The sequence below is a fragment of the Nicotiana tomentosiformis genome, chromosome 4, assembly GCF_000390325.3.
Source record: "Nicotiana tomentosiformis chromosome 4, ASM39032v3, whole genome shotgun sequence".
NCBI lineage: Eukaryota > Viridiplantae > Streptophyta > Magnoliopsida > Solanales > Solanaceae > Nicotiana > Nicotiana tomentosiformis.
Genome location: NC_090815.1, coordinates 30,945,007 through 30,965,911, shown reverse-complemented (window position 1 = coordinate 30,965,911; position 20,905 = coordinate 30,945,007). Strand labels below are relative to the sequence as shown.

General features: G+C 37.5%; 1 protein-coding gene across 5 annotated transcripts; it reads left to right on the top strand.

The window, feature by feature from the left end:
- Positions 1–6,825: 6,825 nt before the first annotated feature.
- On the top strand, positions 6,826–8,050 carry LOC108948428 (uncharacterized). Of its 5 annotated transcripts, none has more exons than XR_011415342.1 (4): positions 6,826–6,891; positions 6,978–7,154; positions 7,241–7,686; positions 7,773–7,973. XR_011415342.1 is itself a non-coding variant. In XM_070199694.1 (3 exons), the coding sequence occupies exons 1-3, from the start codon at positions 6,926–6,928 to the stop codon at positions 8,033–8,035; spliced, it is 672 nt and encodes a 223-aa protein (XP_070055795.1). In that variant the 5' UTR covers positions 6,898–6,925; the 3' UTR covers positions 8,036–8,050. The 5 variants fall into 5 exon arrangements, 1 of the variants encoding a protein (XP_070055795.1); XR_004511965.2 differs by lacking the exon at positions 6,826–6,891 and having other exon boundaries at positions 6,898–7,154; positions 7,241–7,420; positions 7,573–7,686; XR_001973158.3 differs by lacking the exon at positions 6,826–6,891 and having other exon boundaries at positions 6,899–7,154; positions 7,241–7,420; positions 7,507–7,686.
- The last annotated feature ends 12,855 nt before the right edge of the window (positions 8,051–20,905 follow it).

The following is a 20,905-nucleotide window of genomic DNA, read 5'->3' as shown; positions in this document are numbered from 1 at the left end:
CATCTGGTCTGGAAGGAATAGCATAGAATCGGGCCGGACCTCCACCTGATCGGCCTCCCCCTCTTAGGCGACCCCTAGCTGATTGAGCCCCACCCCGAGCTGGTTGGGCGGGTGGTGAAGTAACTAGTGCCGAAGTCGTAATCTGACTCCTCTGCTGAGCTGGACCTTCCAAAAGTGGGGACAATATCTCTTTATGCGACCCAAATATCCACACTCAAAACAACCCCTCTAAATATCGCGGTTAGTACTGAGGTGGACCCCAAAAACCAGAATACCCGCTAGAAGCACCCGATGCAAACGAACCCTGCACTGGAAGGGCACTGAGAGATGACTGACCCTGATGAGTACTGTATGAATCATAGCTGGATGATGCACCATGGTGAGCTGGACGAGCTGTCTGAGCATGCCTATAAGGACGACCCCTGTCGTGGTGGAACTGGCCCCCACAAGGAGCACCGTTGAAACTACCCGAGCTACAAGGCCTCTTGGCCTCCCTTTCTCGTCGCAACCCCCATCGGTCTCCAGAATACCAGTCGTGCGAAGAATCCGCTGGCACTTAGATCCTGAGAATCCTCTGACTCAGCACCACTAAATGATGGAAGCTAAAGCCTCCCAAATCTCTCAAGTCTCCTCTACTCATCATAAGTCATAACGGGGACAGCACGGACCTGAGCAGCTACAACCAGCTGAGCTGGTAGTATCCCCAGTGTCTGAAGTCCGTACATCACCTGCTCTGGGTACGAGCGGTGGGGGTATAAGTACCTCCCCAGCATGAGAAATAGCTGGTGCGGCTTGAGCCGAAACCACCAGAGCAAGGCCAGTGCAAATAGTTAATATCTGGGCCAACGCCTCCTGAAGGGCTGGAATCACAATGGGCACAGCTGGTGTCTGAGCTGGCCCCACTGGCTCAACCAAAACTGGAACCTGCTCCTCGGCTAGAACAACTGGTGGATCTGCAGGTGCTGCTCTAGCTACTGTACGAGCTGCACCTCTACCCCTGCAGCGGCCCCTGCCGTGACCTCGACCTCTCGCGGCCCTAGCTGGTGGTACTGGTGGATGTCCGTCCTTCCCGGTAGCACGTGTCCTCACCATATGTAAGAGAATATAACAACAAAAATTTAGTGACTGAAATCAACAAATCTGCACGACAAGAATACAAGAATGTGAAGTTTCCTAAGGGTTCGGCAGCCTCTCGAAGATAAGTACAGACGTCTCTGTACCGATCTACAAAACTCTACTGAACCTGCTCTTGATTCGTGAGACCTATGCAACCTAGGCTCTGATACCAACTTGTCACGACCCAAAATCTAACCTGTCGTGATGGTGCCTATCGTGGTACTAAGCAAGCTGACATTTAAAAAAATATTTCCAACACTTTTAACAGAAAATGAATTAAAGCAGTTTAAGCAATAAAAGTTCTCATAAACGGGATAGAAACCCGAAACACAACGTGGAAGTTCCCAACCATCGGGGTGTCATGGAGTACATGAGCATCTATACATCACCAGTCTGGAAAATACTGTCTATGATAGTCTAAAACTAAATACAATAAGTGGAAAGATAGGGAAGGAGAGACAAGGTCTGCGAAACGCCAAGCAGCTACCTCGGTAGTCTCCGAGAATCCGAACTCCACAACTCAGCAACTGCCGCGACCGGAAGCACTTGGATCTACACACAAGGTGCAGGGTGTAGCGTGAGTACAACCAACTCAATAAGTAACAAATCTAACCTTTAGACTGAAAGGTAATGACGAACTCAGCAGGTATCGTTCAACATAGAAATAACAGTATAAAAATGTAGGCATGCTTCCAAGTTCAACAGTTAAACTCAATTCAAGTTAAATAGATTAAATTCTGAATGATATGAGGAGTATAACCTATCTACATCTACATGACAATGCACGTGCTGTATGCAATGAACCACACTGAAAGTCTCGTGTACTCACACTCTCAGAATACTCAATTGCTCAGTACTGTATAAGGCCAATCCAGCCCAGGGGAAGATCCATCCCCGAATATAAATGATTCAGACAAGATCCATGTCCAGAGAAGATCCATCCCTCAAAATAATCAATTGTACTTACTGAGGGTGTGTACAGACTCCGGAGGGGCTCCTTCAGCCCAAGCACTATAATAAGCCAGATCCAGGCATAAATCAATAAACATGCTGCGGTATGCAGCCTGATATAACTGTAACTCTCAATCAGGACCTCGACCTCACTCAGTCATCAATCTCTCCAGTCTCTATCTCCCGGGCTCATAGTGTCATGAAACTGGCACAAAATGATAATACGACATAACAATAAATAGCAACAGAGACTGAGAAATGATATGCGATGAATAAATATGATTGAGTACGATATATCAATGTAATCAATAAGTCAACAACAAGGAAACGACCACTATGGGTCTCAACAGTACCAGCAATAGCCTAAACATGATTTCTAGCATGCTTGCTAGCTCAATTACTTTATCACATGATGAAAATACGGATATCAACAAGATTAATCCACTATGCAGATTTATGGAAACGACCTGGTCACAGTACGTACGGTGCACAACCACACACCCGTCAGTTTGCATGTGTGTCACCTCAACACCAATCGTATAACACATAACTTGGTGTTTCGAACCCTCAGAGCCAAGTTTAGAAGTGTTACTTACCTCAATCGGTGCAAATCTCTACTCTAACACACCCTTGACTCGCAAAACGGCCTCTACATACCTCGAATCTAGTCATAACAATTCGATATAATCAATACGGGCTAAAGGAATCAATTCCAGAAGAAAAATACTAAGTTATTAATCAAAAGTCAAAAATCGACTCAAAAGCCGGCCGCCCAGCCCACATCTCGAAATTCGATAAAAGTCATAAAAATCAAAAGCCCATTCAACCACGAGTCTAACCATACCAAATTTGTCAAAATCCGACACCAAATCCTCACTCAAATCCCCAAATCAAACTCTCTAAATCTCTAGCCTCAAACTCCCAATTTACACCTTAGATACACACCAACTAGGTGGAAAGATTCATGGGAAAGCAAGATTATTGATAAAAAATGAGCACAGGAGACTTACCTCAAGAATCCCCTCGAAAACCCTCTAAAGAATCGCCCAAACCCGTGCTTGAAATGTTTGAAATGAAGCCAAAATCGTGAACCCTTATTTTAATAATCTGTCCAGGCTTTCCGCTTCTGCGGACACTTAACTGCATCTGCGTCGTCGTAGATGCGACATCACATATGCATCTGCGGCTCATTATGCTCCTGCGGTCCCTCACTCCGCTTCTGCGGTCTCGCTTCTGCGAGCATCCAAGCCGCTTCTGCGGACCAAGCTCATCTGCCCACTTCTGCTTCTGCGGTCCCCCTGCCGCATCTGCGGTCATGCAGATGCGGAATTCCCTATCGCACTTGCGCGCCTTCTGCTTCTGCACACCTCTCATCGAACCTGTGGCCACACAGGCGCGGTAACCTCCTTGTACCTTCCACCAACCTAGCCCGCACCTTCGAGCTTGCACCTCCAATCAAAGCTCCGCAGGTGCGGTTACACCAAGAGAATCCCTACTTCAACAATGCACCAAGTTCCATTTTCGATCTGTTAACCATACTAAATCAACCCGAGGCCCCCGGTACCTCAACAAAACATACCAACAAGTCCTAAAACCTCACACGAACTTAGTCGAGCCCTGAAATCACCTCAAACAACAACAAAAAACATGAATCGCACCCCAATTCAAGCCTATTGAAACTAAGGAATTCCAACTTCTATAAACGATGCCAAAACCTATAAAATCACGTCTGATTGACCCCAAATTTTGTACACAAGTCACAAATGACATTACAAACTTACTACAACTTTCGGAATCGGAATCCGACCCCGATATCAAAAAAGTTTCCCGGTCGAATTTCTCAAAAATTCAACTTTTGCCATTCCAAGCCTAATTCCACTACGGACCTTCAATTTATAATTCGGACACACTCCTAAGTCCAAAATACCCAACGGAGCTAACCGAACAATAAAAACTCCATTTTGGAATCATTTACTCATAGATCAACATCTGGACAACCAATTCAACTTAAGTTTTCAACCATGAGACTAAGTGTCTCATTTCAATCCGAAACTTCACCGGACCCGAACCGACTACCCCGACAAGTTACATAACAGCTATAGAGTACAAAATAAGTAGTAAATGAGGGAAACTGGACTATAACTCTCAAAACGACTATCCATGTCGTTACAGCTATATGGGAAATAGACGCTTTCTTTCTCTTAATCACAAATAGAGGAATGATAGAACATCATTTGATGGAACTAAGGAGTGAAAATTTTCATCAAAACAGTTGTCTGGTGATGATATACTTGATCAAGTGGCTGATTTAGATGCGTTACAACTAACAAAAGATTCAAAGAATAAGATTAAAATATCACATGAGAGTAGGGGTGATAACTGGAATAAGTAAAGTAATTTCTTTGATCTCCCATACTGTAAAACTCTTTTATTGCGGCATAACTTAGATGTAATTCACATTGAGAAAAATATATGTTATAATATTTTGGGGACAATCTTAAATATCAAAGGAAAAACCAAAGACACCATAAACACTCGGTTGGATTTGCAAACAATGAACATTAGGAAAGAATTGCATCCAATAAAAATTGGGGATAAATATGTCTTACCAACAACATGTTACATATTATCTCCTGAAGAGAAGTACAAATTTTTCAGTTTCTTGAAGAACTTAAAGGTCCCAAATAGATTTTTATCAAATATTTCCCAGTGTGTCAACCTTAAAGATCGCTCAATTTCAGGTTTAAAAAGTCATGATTGCCATGGTCCTCTACAACATTTGCTCCTACTTGCTCTACGGGGTATGCTATGCAAATTTGTGTGTGAACCGCTTATTGAGTTGTCTTTATTTTATAACGTGCTTGGATCGAAATGTTTAAGTGTGGTTGAATTAGAGCAGATAGATGCCCAAATACTAATAAATTAGTGCAAGCTAGAAAGAGTCTTCCCTCCTACATTTTTTGATGTCATGGAGTACTTGCCAATTTATTTAGCTAATGAAGCTAAGATTGCTGGACCTTCTCAATATCGATGAATGTATCCAATGGAGCGATATATATACTTTATGAAACCATTTATTCGTAATAGGGCTTGCGCAAAAGGTTCTATTGTAGAGGGATATTTAGCAACTGAATGTATGACCTTATGTTCAAGGTATATATATACAATGGAAACAAAGTTTAATTTCCTTGAACGAAATTATGATGGTGGTATTATAGAATCTGATAGAGGTTTAATAATTTTTTTGTCAACCCGGAAGAGCTTTAAGGGGTGGCAAACCACACAAACTTGATTCAAATGAACTTGAGCAAGCACATTTTTATATTTTGAAGAATTGTGATAAAATTCAGCCATTTCTCGAGTAAGTAATCACTTATTTCAATAATTTAATATTATGTACCTTCCTATTTTTTTCATTAAAATGACATGTTATTATACTTTAATTATTTGTAGAGAGTTTTCACTAACTCTAGTTGATACCTCTCAAGAAAATTCTGATAGGCAATTCATTAGTTGGCTAAAAGAAAAGGTGAGTACTGGTTAACATTAATATTTTTCAAACCAAGTATGTAAATATTATTTGCTAAACTATGTGCTTGATCTTGATAGGTTGCAGGATTACACAAATGCAATGATAGTAAAACAAAATGGCAGATTTGCTCTCATTGTCACACGGTCCCATGACATACGTGACAAGTCATCGTGGCTACCTTATTAATGGATATAGGTTTCACATGAATGATTATGATAAATGTTTGAGGACTCAGAACTACGGGGTGGTTGTAGTTGGAGAGAGATGAAGAGAATAAGAACATTGATTACTATGGAGAACTAACAGATATACTAGAATTATAATTTATTGGTGGAGGAAGAATACTTTTATTTCGATGTACATGGTTTGATGTGTATGACTAGGAAAAGGGAGTTAAAATAGATGAATATGGCTTTATAAGTGTGAACCGCCAGTGATTTATGAAAACAACTGAGCTTTTTATATCAGCTAACCAAGCGTCACAAGTTTTTTATGTTGATGATCTTTCCAATAAAGGTTAGCATATTGTACGAAAAGTTCAACCTCGTGATACTTTTGAGGTTTTGCAAAAAAATATTGATAATTTAGAGGAGTTAGATCATTCTTCACAACTAAAAAGGAAAAGAACTCATGAAGGTTTGGATATTTAATCAACTCCTTTATTTAATTAGGCAACCACTTATGATGAGGGAAGTTTCATACTGGACTCCATTTGATTTACAAGTTCAGAAAAAGATTCTAGAACTATACCAGTGGATTTTCTCTTAACTAATTATATGTTCTTATATGATGAATCTGACTTGCTAAATATTTGTTTATCTCCAGGTTTCTATGTGTCATGTTTCTGTAAATTATCTTTATTACTGTTGTCTATGGCCATGTAACTTCCTAGCTTCTTTCAAAGACCTTCATATGTTCATATATGATAAAGCTGGCATGATAGACATCTGTTACTCAATTTGTTTTATGCTAGGTTGACATGAATCCATCAAAATATCAGAAGTCTAAAATAGAATCAAGTTCAAAGATTGTTAAGCATGTGTACGTTCCACATGGTACCTTAGCAAGGGGTCGGGGACAGAGCTTCAGAGCATTGTGTTCTGTAAGAGTAAATGCTGAACAATGAGGTTTGATTGGCAAAAGTAAAGCTTTTAATGTATTAGCTTCTGATCTGAATGTATGAACTCATAATGATAGTCTTGCAACTCTTAGTTTTGATCAAATATTTGAAGGTGATACGCTTTTTCCTAATGAAAAAGAAGAGATGCAGTGCACCTAAAGAAGTGAAATAAGTATTTTATTATCTGAAGCTATAAGAGTTTTTTGATGTTATTGTATAAGAACTGTTTTTATATTTTACTTAAATTGAAATTTGCAGGGCTTTGTGAATCTGAAAAGGTAAAAAAACTTAGAGGAACAAATTGGTATACAAATGTTGCAGGACTCAAAGTTGGAAAATATATTACGCCTCCTGGTTTTGATCAAACATTTGAAGGTGATACATTTTTTTCTCATGAAGAAGAAGTGATGCAGGGCACTCAGAGAAGTGAAATAAGTATTTTATTATCTCAAGCTATAAGATTTTTTTGTTGTTGATGTATAAGAACTATTTTTATTTTTGACTTAAATTAGAATTTGCAGGGCTTTGTGAATCTGAAAAGGTAAAAAAAAAACGGAGAGGAACAAATTGGTGTAAAAATGTTGCAGGACTCAAAGTTGGAGATAATGTTGCGCCTCCTAGTTTTGATCAAACATTTGAAGGTGATACTCTTTTTCCTCATGAAGAAGAAGAGATGCAGGGCACTCAGAGAAGTGAAATAAGTATTTTATTATCTCAAGCTATAGGATTTTTTTGTTGTTATTGTATAAGAACTATTTTTATTTTTGACTTAAATTGGAATTTGCAGGGCTTTGTGAATCTGAAAAGGTAAAAAAAAAACTGAGAGGAACGAATTGGTGTAAAAATATTGCAGGACTCAAAGTTTGAGAAAATGTTGCGCCTCCTGGTTTTCATCAAATATTTGAAAGTGATACTCTTTTTCCTCATGAAGAAGAAGAGATGCAGGGCACTTAGAGAAGTGAAATAGGTATATTATTATCTCAAGGTATAAGATATTTTTATTGTTATTGTATAAGAACTATTTTTATAATTGACTTAAATTGGAATTTGCAGGGTTTTGTGAATCTGAAAAGATAAAAAAAGTGAGAGGAATGAATATGTGTAAAAATGTTGCAAGACTCAAAGTTGGAAGAAATATTGCGCCTCCTGGTTTTGATCAAATATTTGAAGTTGATACTCTTTTTCCTCATGAAGAAGAAGAGATGCATGGCACTCAGAGAAGTGAAATAAGCATTTTATTATCTCAAGCTATAAGATCGTTTTATTATTATTGTACAAGATCTATTTTTATATTTGAGTTAAATTGGAATTTATAGGGCCATGTGAATCTAAAAAGGTAAAAAAAGTAAGAGGAACGAATAAGTGTAAAAAGTTGCAGGAATCAAAGTTGGAGAAAAGTTGCGCGTCACTTTCTACCACAATAGAGTTGTTGGGCAGCATCATGGTTCATTTACGAGATATTTAGGTATATTGGTCCTGGATCGTAATATGTGCCCATTGCGTGTACACTCATGGGCAGACATCGAAGAATATAAGCTACAACACATGTAGGAAGCTCTTACGGCAAAGATTTAAAGCATTAATTTCTTGATTTGCCTTCTCCATTTCTACTTGTTAATGCAATATGTTAACTCAGTTTCTTCTTCTTTTTCTATCTTTGCTGATTTTAGACGTCCGTAAATGAGTTAAATCTTCATCTTTTTCATCTATCTTTCAAGGGACAGATACAACATGTGTAAAGCTAATACTAGGCAAGCAAATCAAAGACATCATTTGAACAGTTTACTTAGCATACAGAGCACTAAACTTTTACTAGAACTTATTAGTCATTAGTTTTACTCAATCGAACAAAGATTTACTAGATCCAGTTTTACTACATTTGTTCAATATACAGTAATTCCCTTACTCTGGACCTACTCAAGTTGAGCTCTACTCTCCCATTATTTTAAAAAGAGTAGTAGACTGTTGGCCTAAGTGAAGTTTAGTTTTGAAGATTGATAAAGGAAGCTCAGGCATGAACCAGATCCATCCCTCGGGTCCATCGCTGGTAGGCATAGACACGGGCAGATTCAAAGCACGTGAGATGTACATGCAGGAGATAAATGAAAACTGGCATAATAATAAATATCTCCTTCCTAATCGAAAAGATTGCATAATTAATAAGGAGAAGGACTCCTTACTCAACTAAAACATTATCCAAGATAAGGAAGGAGTTTGGGTTGAGATCAACTAGAACTCTTCCACCAAGGAAGAGTAGCATTAGAACTCTAGTTGTTTTCTACTCTACTGATTCTATAAATTGCAGGAAGTTCTTATTCTACATCAGACGCACAAAAGCAGAAGTTAAGCAAGAATTGAGAGCAAAATAGCGAGCAGTTTGAGTGATATTTGAGTGTGCGAATCTGACGCTGCTTGAACCAGCTAGAAGAACCAGTTACAACTGTTGTCTTTTAGTCTAGTTATTTGTAGTAGGTGGTTTTAACTTGTACCGTTTTTGATTTATCTAGAAGCGTCTGTAATAGGTACTTTGTGTTTTCAAGTTAGAGTTAACTTAAAGTTTGTCACAAATAGCTAGAGGCTAGTTTGCTACAAAGGGATTAGAGTTAATCCTAGGTTTATAAAAGTATTTTGTAAATGCAATTTTTGGCTTAGTGATTTAGTGAAGAGTTTTAGGAAAATTCTACTGGGAAGTAGATCGTGGTTTTTTCACCTTTTGAGCCAGATGTTTTCCACGTAAAAATCTGTGTTATTTATTTTCTATACTTATTATTCCGCAATAATAATAGTTGGAACACATAGAAGAACCAAGTCCTTTTATAATCTGTGCACGCAAAAAAATTGGACACCACACAAATCAACCCACTCTTGTGTGGTATTGACCTATAAAATATCATAGACCAGATAGATCACTGTGATAGAAGACTAACCAAGAGGGCATGTGTTATATGGACACAGAATTCAACAGCAATACCGACGGATATCACAAGGTTAACAACAGATACAACATTAAGCTGGATTTTTAGAATTGCCGTTACTCCCTACAAAACAATGTACAATGTCATAGCTAGAGAGGAAAAAATAGGTACAATGATATGAACTCAAACGATTTGTTCATAGAAGAAAATATACCATAAGATCCAGAACAATCATAGCCAGCACAAGCAAGATAATTGCTGAAGTCCATAAACTGGATGTATCAAAAGGTGTAAAGAAACAGAGTTAATATAACAGATACACAAAAAAAGGTGTTTTGTTCCAGGTCAATGCTCTTTTCAGAACGTGAGATAATTCTTCCACTGGAGAGGACTGCCTTTCCAGTTTTTCTATGCTTTCCTGCAATTTCTCAAGTAGTGTCTGCTCCCTTTGAACGCTCGCTTCCAACAATTTCCCCAAATGTTCAGCTCTCTACTTCCAGTACTTTATGCTGTCATACGTAGTGCTCTAGTTAAATTTTTATTTTTCTAGTTTATAAGATAAGTTTCATATTTAATGATACTTGTGAAATATTGTAGGTCAAATTTGACAGTGATAACATAAATAATCAACGAGATCATGTCTTGAAACATATGAGAAAGCTATGGAACAATTGGAGAGGATTGATGCACAAGAATATTAAATCTAAGCCATTTCATTATGCTCTAAAAGATGTGCCAATGGGGGTAGACAAGAGTGACGGGAATGGCTGGAAGGAGCATTTTTTTTTACTGAAAATTTTAAGTTATGATTTCTAGCTACTTATTAACATCGTGTTATATTAAGTGGCTAACCAGAATTTTGCCGGTATATTGTTAATTTAGGAGACAAGTACAAGAAACTCGGTCAATAGATCTAAGTTAAGTATGCCTCATCGTACGGGTAGTAAGCCAATTAGGAGATCATTTATGAATTGGTGAGTAAATCTTATAATTCTATTAAGAAACCTTATCTTTGTTACAAAGATTTCTTTGACTTGTTTATTTGAATGTGAAGGGAGGTAAAGATGGCAATCCACTAGATGTGGCAACTATTTTTTTTGAGACTCGTAAGAAGAACAATAAGCTTGTCAAACCTGAAACCAATGAGAAATATGTATGTTTATTGATAAATTTCAATTTACATTATTTATTTACTGTGTTATATTATTTTAATTAAATTATTTTTTATTTTACAGGATAAAATCAAAGAATTTGTACAATCTGAATCGTCTCTTACAAACATTGAGGTTGTAAAAAGGTGCTTCGGACTTCAATGAAAGAGTCATGTAGTTGGATTTGGTGGTGGGATAACCGCTAAGGAGTTGAAAGGTAGTAACTCCTCTAAAGCTGCATTGTTGGAAAAGTTGAATGATACTGTAAAAGAAAATGAATCACTAAAAGGATATTTGGAAGGGCTAGAGAGTAAATATGATGAGCTAGGGAGTAAATACGCACAACTTGCAAAGATGGTGTTTGATCAGCCTTTATCACCATCTTCAAGTGATCAATAGATTGAATTATTTAATAGGTTAGTATATTGAAAATCCTATTTTACTCAATGATAAAAATATTGCAATGCTCATGTGAATTTTTTCTCTGTGTCATTAAGGTTTATGAATAAAAAAAGACATAGTCAATGAAACAAGTGAATTTAAGCAAGAATAAGTTTCAAATATTATGTACATTAGGTGCACTTGTGCTTGCTAACATACCAGGAGATAAGGACTTTTGGAGAGATTTTACATTAGACATATCCTTCACACCAACTGCTGCATTTTGCCGCTGTACAGTCTAGATTCAAACCTTGGACTGACTGACACAAATACTACGTACAGAGTAGCTAACCTTGTTCATTCTCATTATGCAACAGTTCAAAAGAATTAGAGCAGCTAACGCTTTTTACACCATCACATCGAGTACCTACAGAAATTGCTCCTACGGGCTGGTTTTTATGACCCGATGCCTTGTTTTTATTAGGTGATGTATGATTTCGAGTCACCACTGTCCAATCTCGCCCTTTTGATTGTTGCCCAGTTTGCGCATCAGCAGCTCCTATATTTTGGACTGGTGTAATATTAGGTTCACGCATCCCAGCTTTCTTCTCCTTCATACCTGGTGTATCAAAAGCATTAGAACAGCTGATGTTTTGTGCAGCAGTGCTCTGATTTTTGGGACTTTTGGTGCATTCTTTTTGCTAGGTGATAGGTGTGCTCGATTTACCACTGTCCAGTCTCCTCCCATAGACTGCTGCACACATTGAACACCAGATTTTAAAGCATCAACTGCCTCTATGTGCACTGCAACAGATGCCTCTTGAGTCTTGCAGTCTGATGTGTAAAACCAGACAATGGCAAATATTGATATGTTCTATGTGCAGTAGACTTGCATCTATGGTCTGTTTCCAAGCGATTAAGAATGTCTTTTGCCTATTTTTGACAACCAGATAAACAAAGATGGGGTTACAAGAAAGTTCTACCCAGGTGATACTTTGCCACTTTGGCATGAAGAAATAGAGGCTGTGAACTCTCTACTGGATATTGTGCCAGCCGCAAGTCCTGAACCAATGGCAAGTTGAAATTGGAAATCAACTGTCAACATGTTTGAGCCTCTAGAATTGTATTTCCTTTCCTGATATACCAGTACTAGCTCCCTATTGTGGATCATTGTTCTTGTCCCCCCTTTGTCCTCTTCCAACTTTATACACTCTTGGGGCGGACAGTTCCAATTCTGTAATGCCATATTTGCCTCAAAAAATATTTTATCACTATGTTTGCAAACATGGAGAAAGAAAGGGTAATCTAAGTCTGAAATTTTTCTTTCTGTAGTTTTATTTGTTTGTGTTGTTCCAATGGGAATGAACCAGCCTATGGAGAATACCAATGAATTCGCTTCTTAGATAATAAAGACGCAAACTGACATCTTCACGACTTCCCTTATAAGCCGAAATAAGTGTAGTAGAAGTATTTTGCTGCTCCCTCTCTAGGCATGAATTATTATTGGATACTCCCTCTTAGTTATAGACTGCTTTCCAGTTTCGAGCACCCCAGTTCTCTCCTTCTCACTAACTTCCCGAACATTAGTCTGCACCCCGACTGATTTGGTAAGTGTATTAGCTTGATCACCAATCTCATCCACCTTAGTATTAGTTTGTAAAGCTGAATTCACAGCCTTGTGTAAAGCCTTGCCAAGGTTGTAGTAGCAGGAACATCAGCTGGAGGTTTAGATTTTCCAACAGTTGAGGCATCAGCCCCTTTAGTGAATGAAGCACCAGCTAAGGCAGTCTGCTCAGCATTCTTGATCACCTGCCCTACAGTTTCACACACCCTACTCCTTTCTCCCTCAAACCTGTAACCTGTTGTTCATTGATTTGTCCTTGACCATTAGTACTTTGGCCAACTCCTGTAGCTGTTGAATTAGCACCTCGATCAACCTTAGAATTTTTATCAGCCTGCACCTCACCTGTCAACTCCTGAGAATCCCTACCTACGGCTGCTTCAATTGGGACTATGGCAATCCCAGTAGCAGCAACTGTATGTGTAGTTTTACCATTAATTTCAGTTTATTCCAAGCCTCTTTCATCAGTAATCTTCTGTAACTTTTTTGCATCCAACAGTTGCCTCAAATCACCTTGAAATCGATCATCACTACCTGTCCCAACCTCCAATGTAATTTCTTTATCTCTTTGCATGTTACTGCTTGTAATCTTTGTAATCGAACAACAATTAACCTATTGTTATAGTTTATTCAAATAAGTTTACTCACCATTTAAGGTGTTATCTGTTCATTTTCCCTTTAAAGTGTTCATTTTCTTGTTTAGTTGTTTATTCTTTGTTACTAAACTGGCATAAATTTGTTATTTTAACATATCAAAAATTTGTAGTCCGAAGAACCTATCCTTGAAGAAAGTGTAGAGCAAGTTGAAGTACAAGAGGTTTTTTTGGTTCGTCAACGATGGTTTAAAGACACTGTCTTATGTACATATATATGCTGCAATTTTACTTTTTTTTCTTTTTAGGAACTGTTAAAAATGATGCTTAACTCACCTCGCTTTCTGCTTCTAGTTGTCTCCTGGGTTTGCGTTAATTTTACTTTTCATTATTTTAGTAAGATGGGTTTGTTACAATTTGGATTGGTTATTAGTAAATATGACACTTTAGTTCTTTGTATTAACAAGATACCAAGTATTTGGTTTATTTTCCAATGTTGTTGAGCGTGTATGAAAGCATACAAATAATTATTACTCCCTCCGTTTCAATTTATGTGAACGAATTTCGTTTTTAGTCCGTACCAAAAAGAATGATATCTTTCCCTATTTGGAAGCAATTTACCTTTATGCAATGATTTATAGACACACAAAATATGTGTGTAATTTTACACCACAAGTTCAAGAGTCTTCTCTCTTTTCTTAAACTCCGTGCCCAGTCAAATGGGTTCACATAAATTGAAACGGAAGGAGTACTATATATTCATGTAATTTAAATTTTCTTAATTATATTTATTAAATTTTAATATTAGCGAAGAACAATGTGGTCATTAAAACTCTTTAACAACAAGTTTCTCAAACAGATAAATGACTATTAACGAAGAGAAATTTGATTTTTAAAAGTAATTATACAATTAACGAAGGGAATATTGGTCGCTAAAAGCACTCGAATTGACTTAATACATTGTTGTCATTAAAGACTTCTAACGACTGGATAACAAATTAGCGAGAGGAAAATCATGTCGCTAAAAAGCATGTATAACGACCGAAAATTATGTCGTTGCTAAAGATCCTTTAACGACCGGATTGTATACCGGTCGTTAACTTAAAACGTCCGGACTTTTAACGACCGGTAACGACCGAATTTTTTTCGATCGTTATCAACTTATAACGATCACGACCATATTTCCCCTCGCTAATGCCCCATTTTCTTGTAGTATAGATATAGATATAGATTTCAGAATTTCTCCGGTCAAAAGTTTAAGTTATGCTTGCACACGTTAGAACCGTGAGACCGAGTAGGAGTTGTGCCTGAAGCCCCTATTCATAACAAGGTGTGCACTCCACGTTACGTTTTGCCATATTTTCATGTATATCTCTAAACTTCCCTGGCTTGATCTTTCTCAGTTTTAAATATCAAATGTCCTTTACACTCATCAAAAATAAATATCGGATTTGCCTTGTCCTGAGTGAAAACAAATCATGCATTTGATATTTTTGTACGTTCTACTGAGGCTCTACTTCTAATGTGAGGTATATGAGGAGCTTCACAGCGAGATCGAGTCTAAGCTGCTGGGCTAGTGGGTGTATCATCTAGATTATCTTCTTCCTCCTTGCTCATATTTTCATAATATTCAGCAAATTATGCTTGTAGTATTTTGTGATTTAGTGATTGCTAATTAGGATTAATACTAAAATAAGCTGTTTCATCGATATGAATGTAATCATTTATATAATTACTAGAACTATCAACTTTTTTCTTACGCCTATACCACCATAAGTACCTAAAAAGTATAAGGGAGCAATTACGATTTATGCGAAAATGAACAACAAAAATTTATAATTTAGATAAAGTAAAATAAAAAATGATAATTAAAATCATTAAGAGATGGAACGAGTATATCAAACTCCACCATAAAAACAGGAAAAATAAAATCGTAATTAAAAGTTGAAGGTTAAAATTTGCTCCTGCTATTTGCCAACTTCACTTCAAATAATTGATAACAAATAAATAATTTAATGGCAATATTAGAGAGAGAGAGAGAGAGAGAGAGAATATAGAAGATAGTAAGATTAATATAGCTACCTAAAAACTAGCTACTTCGAGGAACAAGAGCTCAAACAAAGCATGAGCACATGACACTAATTTCCTCTTTGCATGAACACTAAATGCTAGGATATGTCTTTTATGCCTTTAGGCAAGGCGGAGCGATAATTTAAAGTATAAGAATTTTCAATTTGCCACAAAACACACAGCTCATCATAGTTATTAGGTTCGCAATTAAACAATTGCCATCTAACTCTGATGGACAAAGAGCCTGATCTTCTCGTTTCGACCTCTTGATCTTCAAACCCACCGTCCAATCTTGAAAGTTCAATTTTGATAACCCAATAGGTGGGTCTGAATTGTGGGGATGTCGGGTGGGTGGGGTGGGTTGTCTGAGGATAGGTGGGTTTGAATAGTTGAGATTTCAGGTGATGTGGCAAAAGCTGATTGGTTGATCCGGAGAGTGAACCTTAAGTTTTTAGGTGATCATAGATCACCTAAAGATGTGTTCGATTAGCATAGTTTGATCATAGATCAGATGTTCAATAGATACTACCCTTAATTTGGGTGTCAAAATGAAAACAGTTGGCAAGTTTAGTGATGTTTTATACTTCAATACCACACAAGAGGGGGGTAATTTGTGTGGTGCCTGATTTTCGCGTGCACTGAATTATCGAAGGACCTGGTTCTTCTATGCGTTCCTTACACTACAGTTGTGGAATAAATAATGCAGAAAGTAAAGAACACAAGGATTTTTACGTGAAAAATACCCGGCTCAAAAGGTGAAAAAACCACGACCTACTACCCAATAGGATTTTCTCCTACAACTCTGAGCCAATAACAAAGTTTACAAACTCTTGCAAACCTAAGGATTACCTCTAACCCTTGTAGCAACTAGCCACAAGCTGTTGCAACTGCTTCAAGTTAACTCTAACTTGAACAATACAACTAGAGTTTACAACCTCTTGCAAACCTAAGGATTAACTCTAACCCTTATAGAAACACGCCACAGGTTGTTGCAACTACTTCAAGTTACCTCTAACTTGAAAGATAAACCTCAGGTACCTAGTACAATTTGCTTCTTAGAAAGCTGAAAGGTACAACTCAAAATGCCTACTACACTTTGAACTAGAAATAAAGAAAGACACATAAAACTCTTTATGGAGCTGGTTCTTAAATCTGGTTTGTGTAGCTTCAGGATCGCACTCTTAAATCTCTGAGGAATTGCTCACAAAATGCCTTGCTATTTTGCTCTCAATTCGTGCTTAACTTCAGTATGTGTGCATCACATGTAAAGGAGAACACAACTGATATATATAGAGTTAGTAAATAAAGATTAACTAGAAGTCTAATGCTTTACTCTTCCTAGGTGGAAGAGTTCTAGTTATCTTCAACTTCTAACTTTTTCCTTATCTTGGGTAGAGTTCTCTTCAAGTAAGGAGTCCTGCTCTTTATCAAATATGCAATATTTTCGTTCAGGGATTATCAGAAATAACCACTTATACTTATCCCTTTCACGTGCATGCCTTTTGCTTGATTCTGCCCGTCACCTGTGTACACTGTCCATGGACCCGATTCATGGATGTGTTCCTTTGTCAATCATCAAAATCAAAACCGCTCAGGTCAACAAATTTCCTTTTTTTGATGATGACAAACTCAATGCTTTTTATAAGCATGGAACCTGTTTCAATTCAGTTCAACATCAACACAATGTTAGAACACTTTTCATTTAAAGTCACAAATCATCAAGGACCAGGTTAATTAGGTTATAAGCATCACAGTCCAAAGCAAAAGCACACCTTATCTTCCCCTTTTGGCATCATCAAAAAGTTACATAACTAAGTTAAGTAACCAGATTTTAGCAGATATCCCTCATGGCCACTGAGGCTACTTCAAATGCAATCATGGATTCAATTTTCTCTTTATCAATCTAAGGATATTATCCATCTAAGAAATATCAACAAACAATTAGAGCAAAAGCAGTAAATTTCATTGATTGATAAGATCGTTCCACAAAGCATAATAAGAAATAAAAACATAGAACCATGAACAAAAGACATAGAATTCTCACTTGGGTCACTGGTTACAACTGGGCTAGGAAATATTTAGGACTGAGAAGGACCTAGCTCTTGGTTCTTGGCTCGAACAGTTTCAATATATCTTGAAGAATACTATCATTATTCTCCTTTTACTTTGAAAGCTCACACTTGAGAGAGTCTCTCTCATCCTCTACTTCAGCCAATCCTTTCTTTAGCCTTTCAATCTCAGCATCCTTAGCCATTTTCTTCCACTATTTGAGCCTCATTGCTCCTTTTAGGAGACCTAGTTCTTTTAGACACAATTGAGCCCTCAACCTCAGCCTATGTTTATCGAGAATTATTTTTAGAAGTCTTTCTCCTTTTGGCACTAGGTGTGAGTACTTCCACATCCTCATATTCATCTTCAAGAACTAGGTTCATCTCCTCAATCTAGACTACTCCACTTGGCTTACCAGCCTTCTTTTTGTTCAAGTGACTTTCTTGGTATTCTCAGCTAAGGCCTTTTTACATTGGCCTCACTTTACTTCTTCTGGCTCCTTATAGTTCTTCCTCTTGTGGGAGGAGTTTCTACAGGGATAGAAGGAGCACTCTTTTTCTTAGTGCCACCCATTCCCTTTCCTGCAGTCTTTCCAACTTTATTCTTCTTCTTTTGATTGTAACTTTCTGACACCTTCTGTAGCAGATCAGGGCTCTTGTCTATTTTAGCAAGAGAAGGAACTGGTTCATGAAACCGTTTTCTTAACCTAACCAACCCATCTACACTGGAACCATCACCTATATTCTGTGATTTTATCCCCATACTTTCATTCATAGTCTCCTCATTATTACTAATTTCTTCACTTAATACAATCATTGCTCCAGCTTTTTCAGTCAAACCAACAAGAGTGGGTGAAGGAGATCTAGCCACTCTTTCTTCTCTATTTCCCCTCACATCTACTTCAACACCCTCACTCTCTTCAAAACCTATTTTCAAGATTCTCAGCAATTTTAGAAGCAACATCAAAAATTTCTAACCGAGAAGTTACCTGTTCAGTTTCAGATGAAACTGGTTTTTCCCCCTCAGTCACAAACGAGATCATCAAAATTTTTAGGGTTCTTCTGCTTAACTGGCTTGTAACATCTCACTCAATTTCTTAGCTTGTTCTCTACTGGCCACTGTGTTGCATGCAATCATTTTGATATGCTTTTTCTTGGGGGTTTGGGTGGTTGAAGGTGTGGGTGAAGGTTCTTTGAGTGGTGAGGAAGGGTTCAGAGTTTTTTGGGATTCTCATGGGTGTTTTCCATTTGATCAGTTCAGAAACTTGAGAGAAATAGAGAGAGTTTTGAGGTTTTAGAGATTTTGATCTTTCGAAAATATTTGAGATAAGAGGGTAAGGTCAGATCATTTTAAAGATAAAAAGTTTGAGTGTGTAACAACAACTTTTTGGAGGTTAGAAGTCTTTTCATCTTGGGAGTTTCAGTTTGAAGAGGCATCAGACTCTTCTCCATAAATCTCGGCAATTATGGCATGTAAGGCTCTTGGTAAAACTGGTTCGTTTATAACTGATTGGTTCAAAAGTAGTTTGGAATAAAGTGTGACTCTTTTCAGTTCATGATCCATATGCAGTTATTTCAAATTATGAGGAGTGTAGAATACATACCTTATAAGCTCGATGAACCAGGTTCTTCACTGAAAGTTCTCTTGTGTAAGACTGATTTTTTCCAAGAAAATAAAGATAATATCATTAGACATATGTGAGACATTTTAGCACGTGGCACAAGAGTATACTAATAAAAGCGTTAGACTGAGCAACATCTAATCTAATTATTCACAAAATTCACAAATTATCTAACCTATCATTGAGTTAGAATCGATTTTTTTTAGGTGATCTTAATCATCCCTAATTCTAACTTGTTCCTTTCCAAGTGATCCCTACTCAAAGCTTTTGTGAAGATGTCAGCAATTTCCTTATTAGTAGCACAAAATTCCAAAGTGATCAACACCTCTCAAAATTATCCCTTTGGAAACGACGCCCAACATCTATGTGCTTGGCTTTTTTGTGATGGACTAGGTTCTGGTCATACTAATTGCACTGGTGTTATCACAAAAGATGGGGATAGAACCTTTGAATACCATAGACAGAGGTCAATGGTGCCTTTTAGGTATCTGAAGATCCTCTTGACAGCAGTCAAGTGCGACTCCTTTGGATTTACCTGAAATCTAGCACAAAGTACTACACTGAAAATAATGTCATGTCTGCTAGCAGTAAGATATAACAAGGAGCCAATCATTCCCCTATACAACTTCTAATCAACAGATGAACCGGGTTCATCCACATCCAATTTTGTAGCTGCTGCAATAGGAGTGTCAATTTCTTTGGAATATTCTATTTTAAACCTTTTAAGCAACTCTTTTACATACTTCTGCTGATTGATCATAGTTCCATTTGAATTTTGTTTAATTTGTAAGCCTAAAAAGAAATTAAGCTCACCCATCATGCTCATTTCAAATTCACTCCCCATTAGTTTAGCAAGCTCTTTACTTAACTTATCAGTGGTTGCTCCAAAGATTATATCATCAACATATATATGAGCTACCAAGAGATCTTTACCTTTTTCTTACAAGAATAAAGTATTGTCAATTTTACATCTCTTGTAGCCATGCTCAATCAAATATTTTGATAATCTTTCATACTATGCTCTTGGAGCCTGCTTGAGCCCATAAAGTGCATTGTCAAGCTTGTACACATGATCAGGATATTCCTTTCTTTCAAAGCCCGAAGGTTGCTTGACAAACACTTCTTCCTTTAGATAGTCATTGAGGAAGGCACTCTTGACATCCATCGGATGGACAGTGAATTCCATGTAAGCAACAAAGGCTATGAGGAGTCTAATTGCTTACAATCTTGCAACTGGAGAAAAAGTATCATCATAGTCTATACCCTCCTCTTGACTATATCCTTGAACCACCAATCTTGCCTTGTTCCTTGTAACTATTCCATCTGCATCAAATTTGTTTCCGAAGACCCATTTAGTGCCAATTACTGATCTATCCTTGGGTCTTGGTACCAGATGCCAAACTTGACTTTTCTCAAATTGGTTGAGTTCATATAAGATAGATTTACCTAGTATGCATCCTACAAATCCTCAGCAACATTTTTAGGTTCAATAAGAGATAGAAAAGCATCAAAAGCACAAAGATTCTTCAAAGAAGATCTGGTTTTGATTCCAGAGGTTGGATCAGTAATTATGTTCTTAATGGGATGAGAACTTTGGTATTTATAAGGTTCACAACTAGTTGGTTTCCCTTAGATGTTCCTTCAGTGTTTTGATGCTGAGGAACAGGTTCATAGATAGGTTCCCTCAGGGTTTGAGGATCAGTTCTTCTTTGTTTAGTTCCCCCTGTCATGTTTCCCTGGGTAGAAGGACCTATTCCACCACTTGTTCCTTCCTTTGGTGCAGCT

What these genes read in the sequence shown, in the direction of transcription:
- LOC108948428 (XM_070199694.1), top strand. Translation starts at nt 6,926, where the DNA reads ATGTTATTGTATAAGAACTGTTTTTATATTTTACTTAAATTGAAATTT. An exon ending in CACTCAGAGAAGTGAAATAA is followed by an intron (nt 7,155 to 7,240) that starts GTATTTTATTAT and finishes TAGAATTTGCAG; the next exon opens with GGCTTTGTGAATCTGAAAAG. An exon ending in CACTCAGAGAAGTGAAATAA is followed by an intron (nt 7,421 to 7,772) that starts GTATTTTATTAT and finishes TGGAATTTGCAG; the next exon opens with GGTTTTGTGAATCTGAAAAG.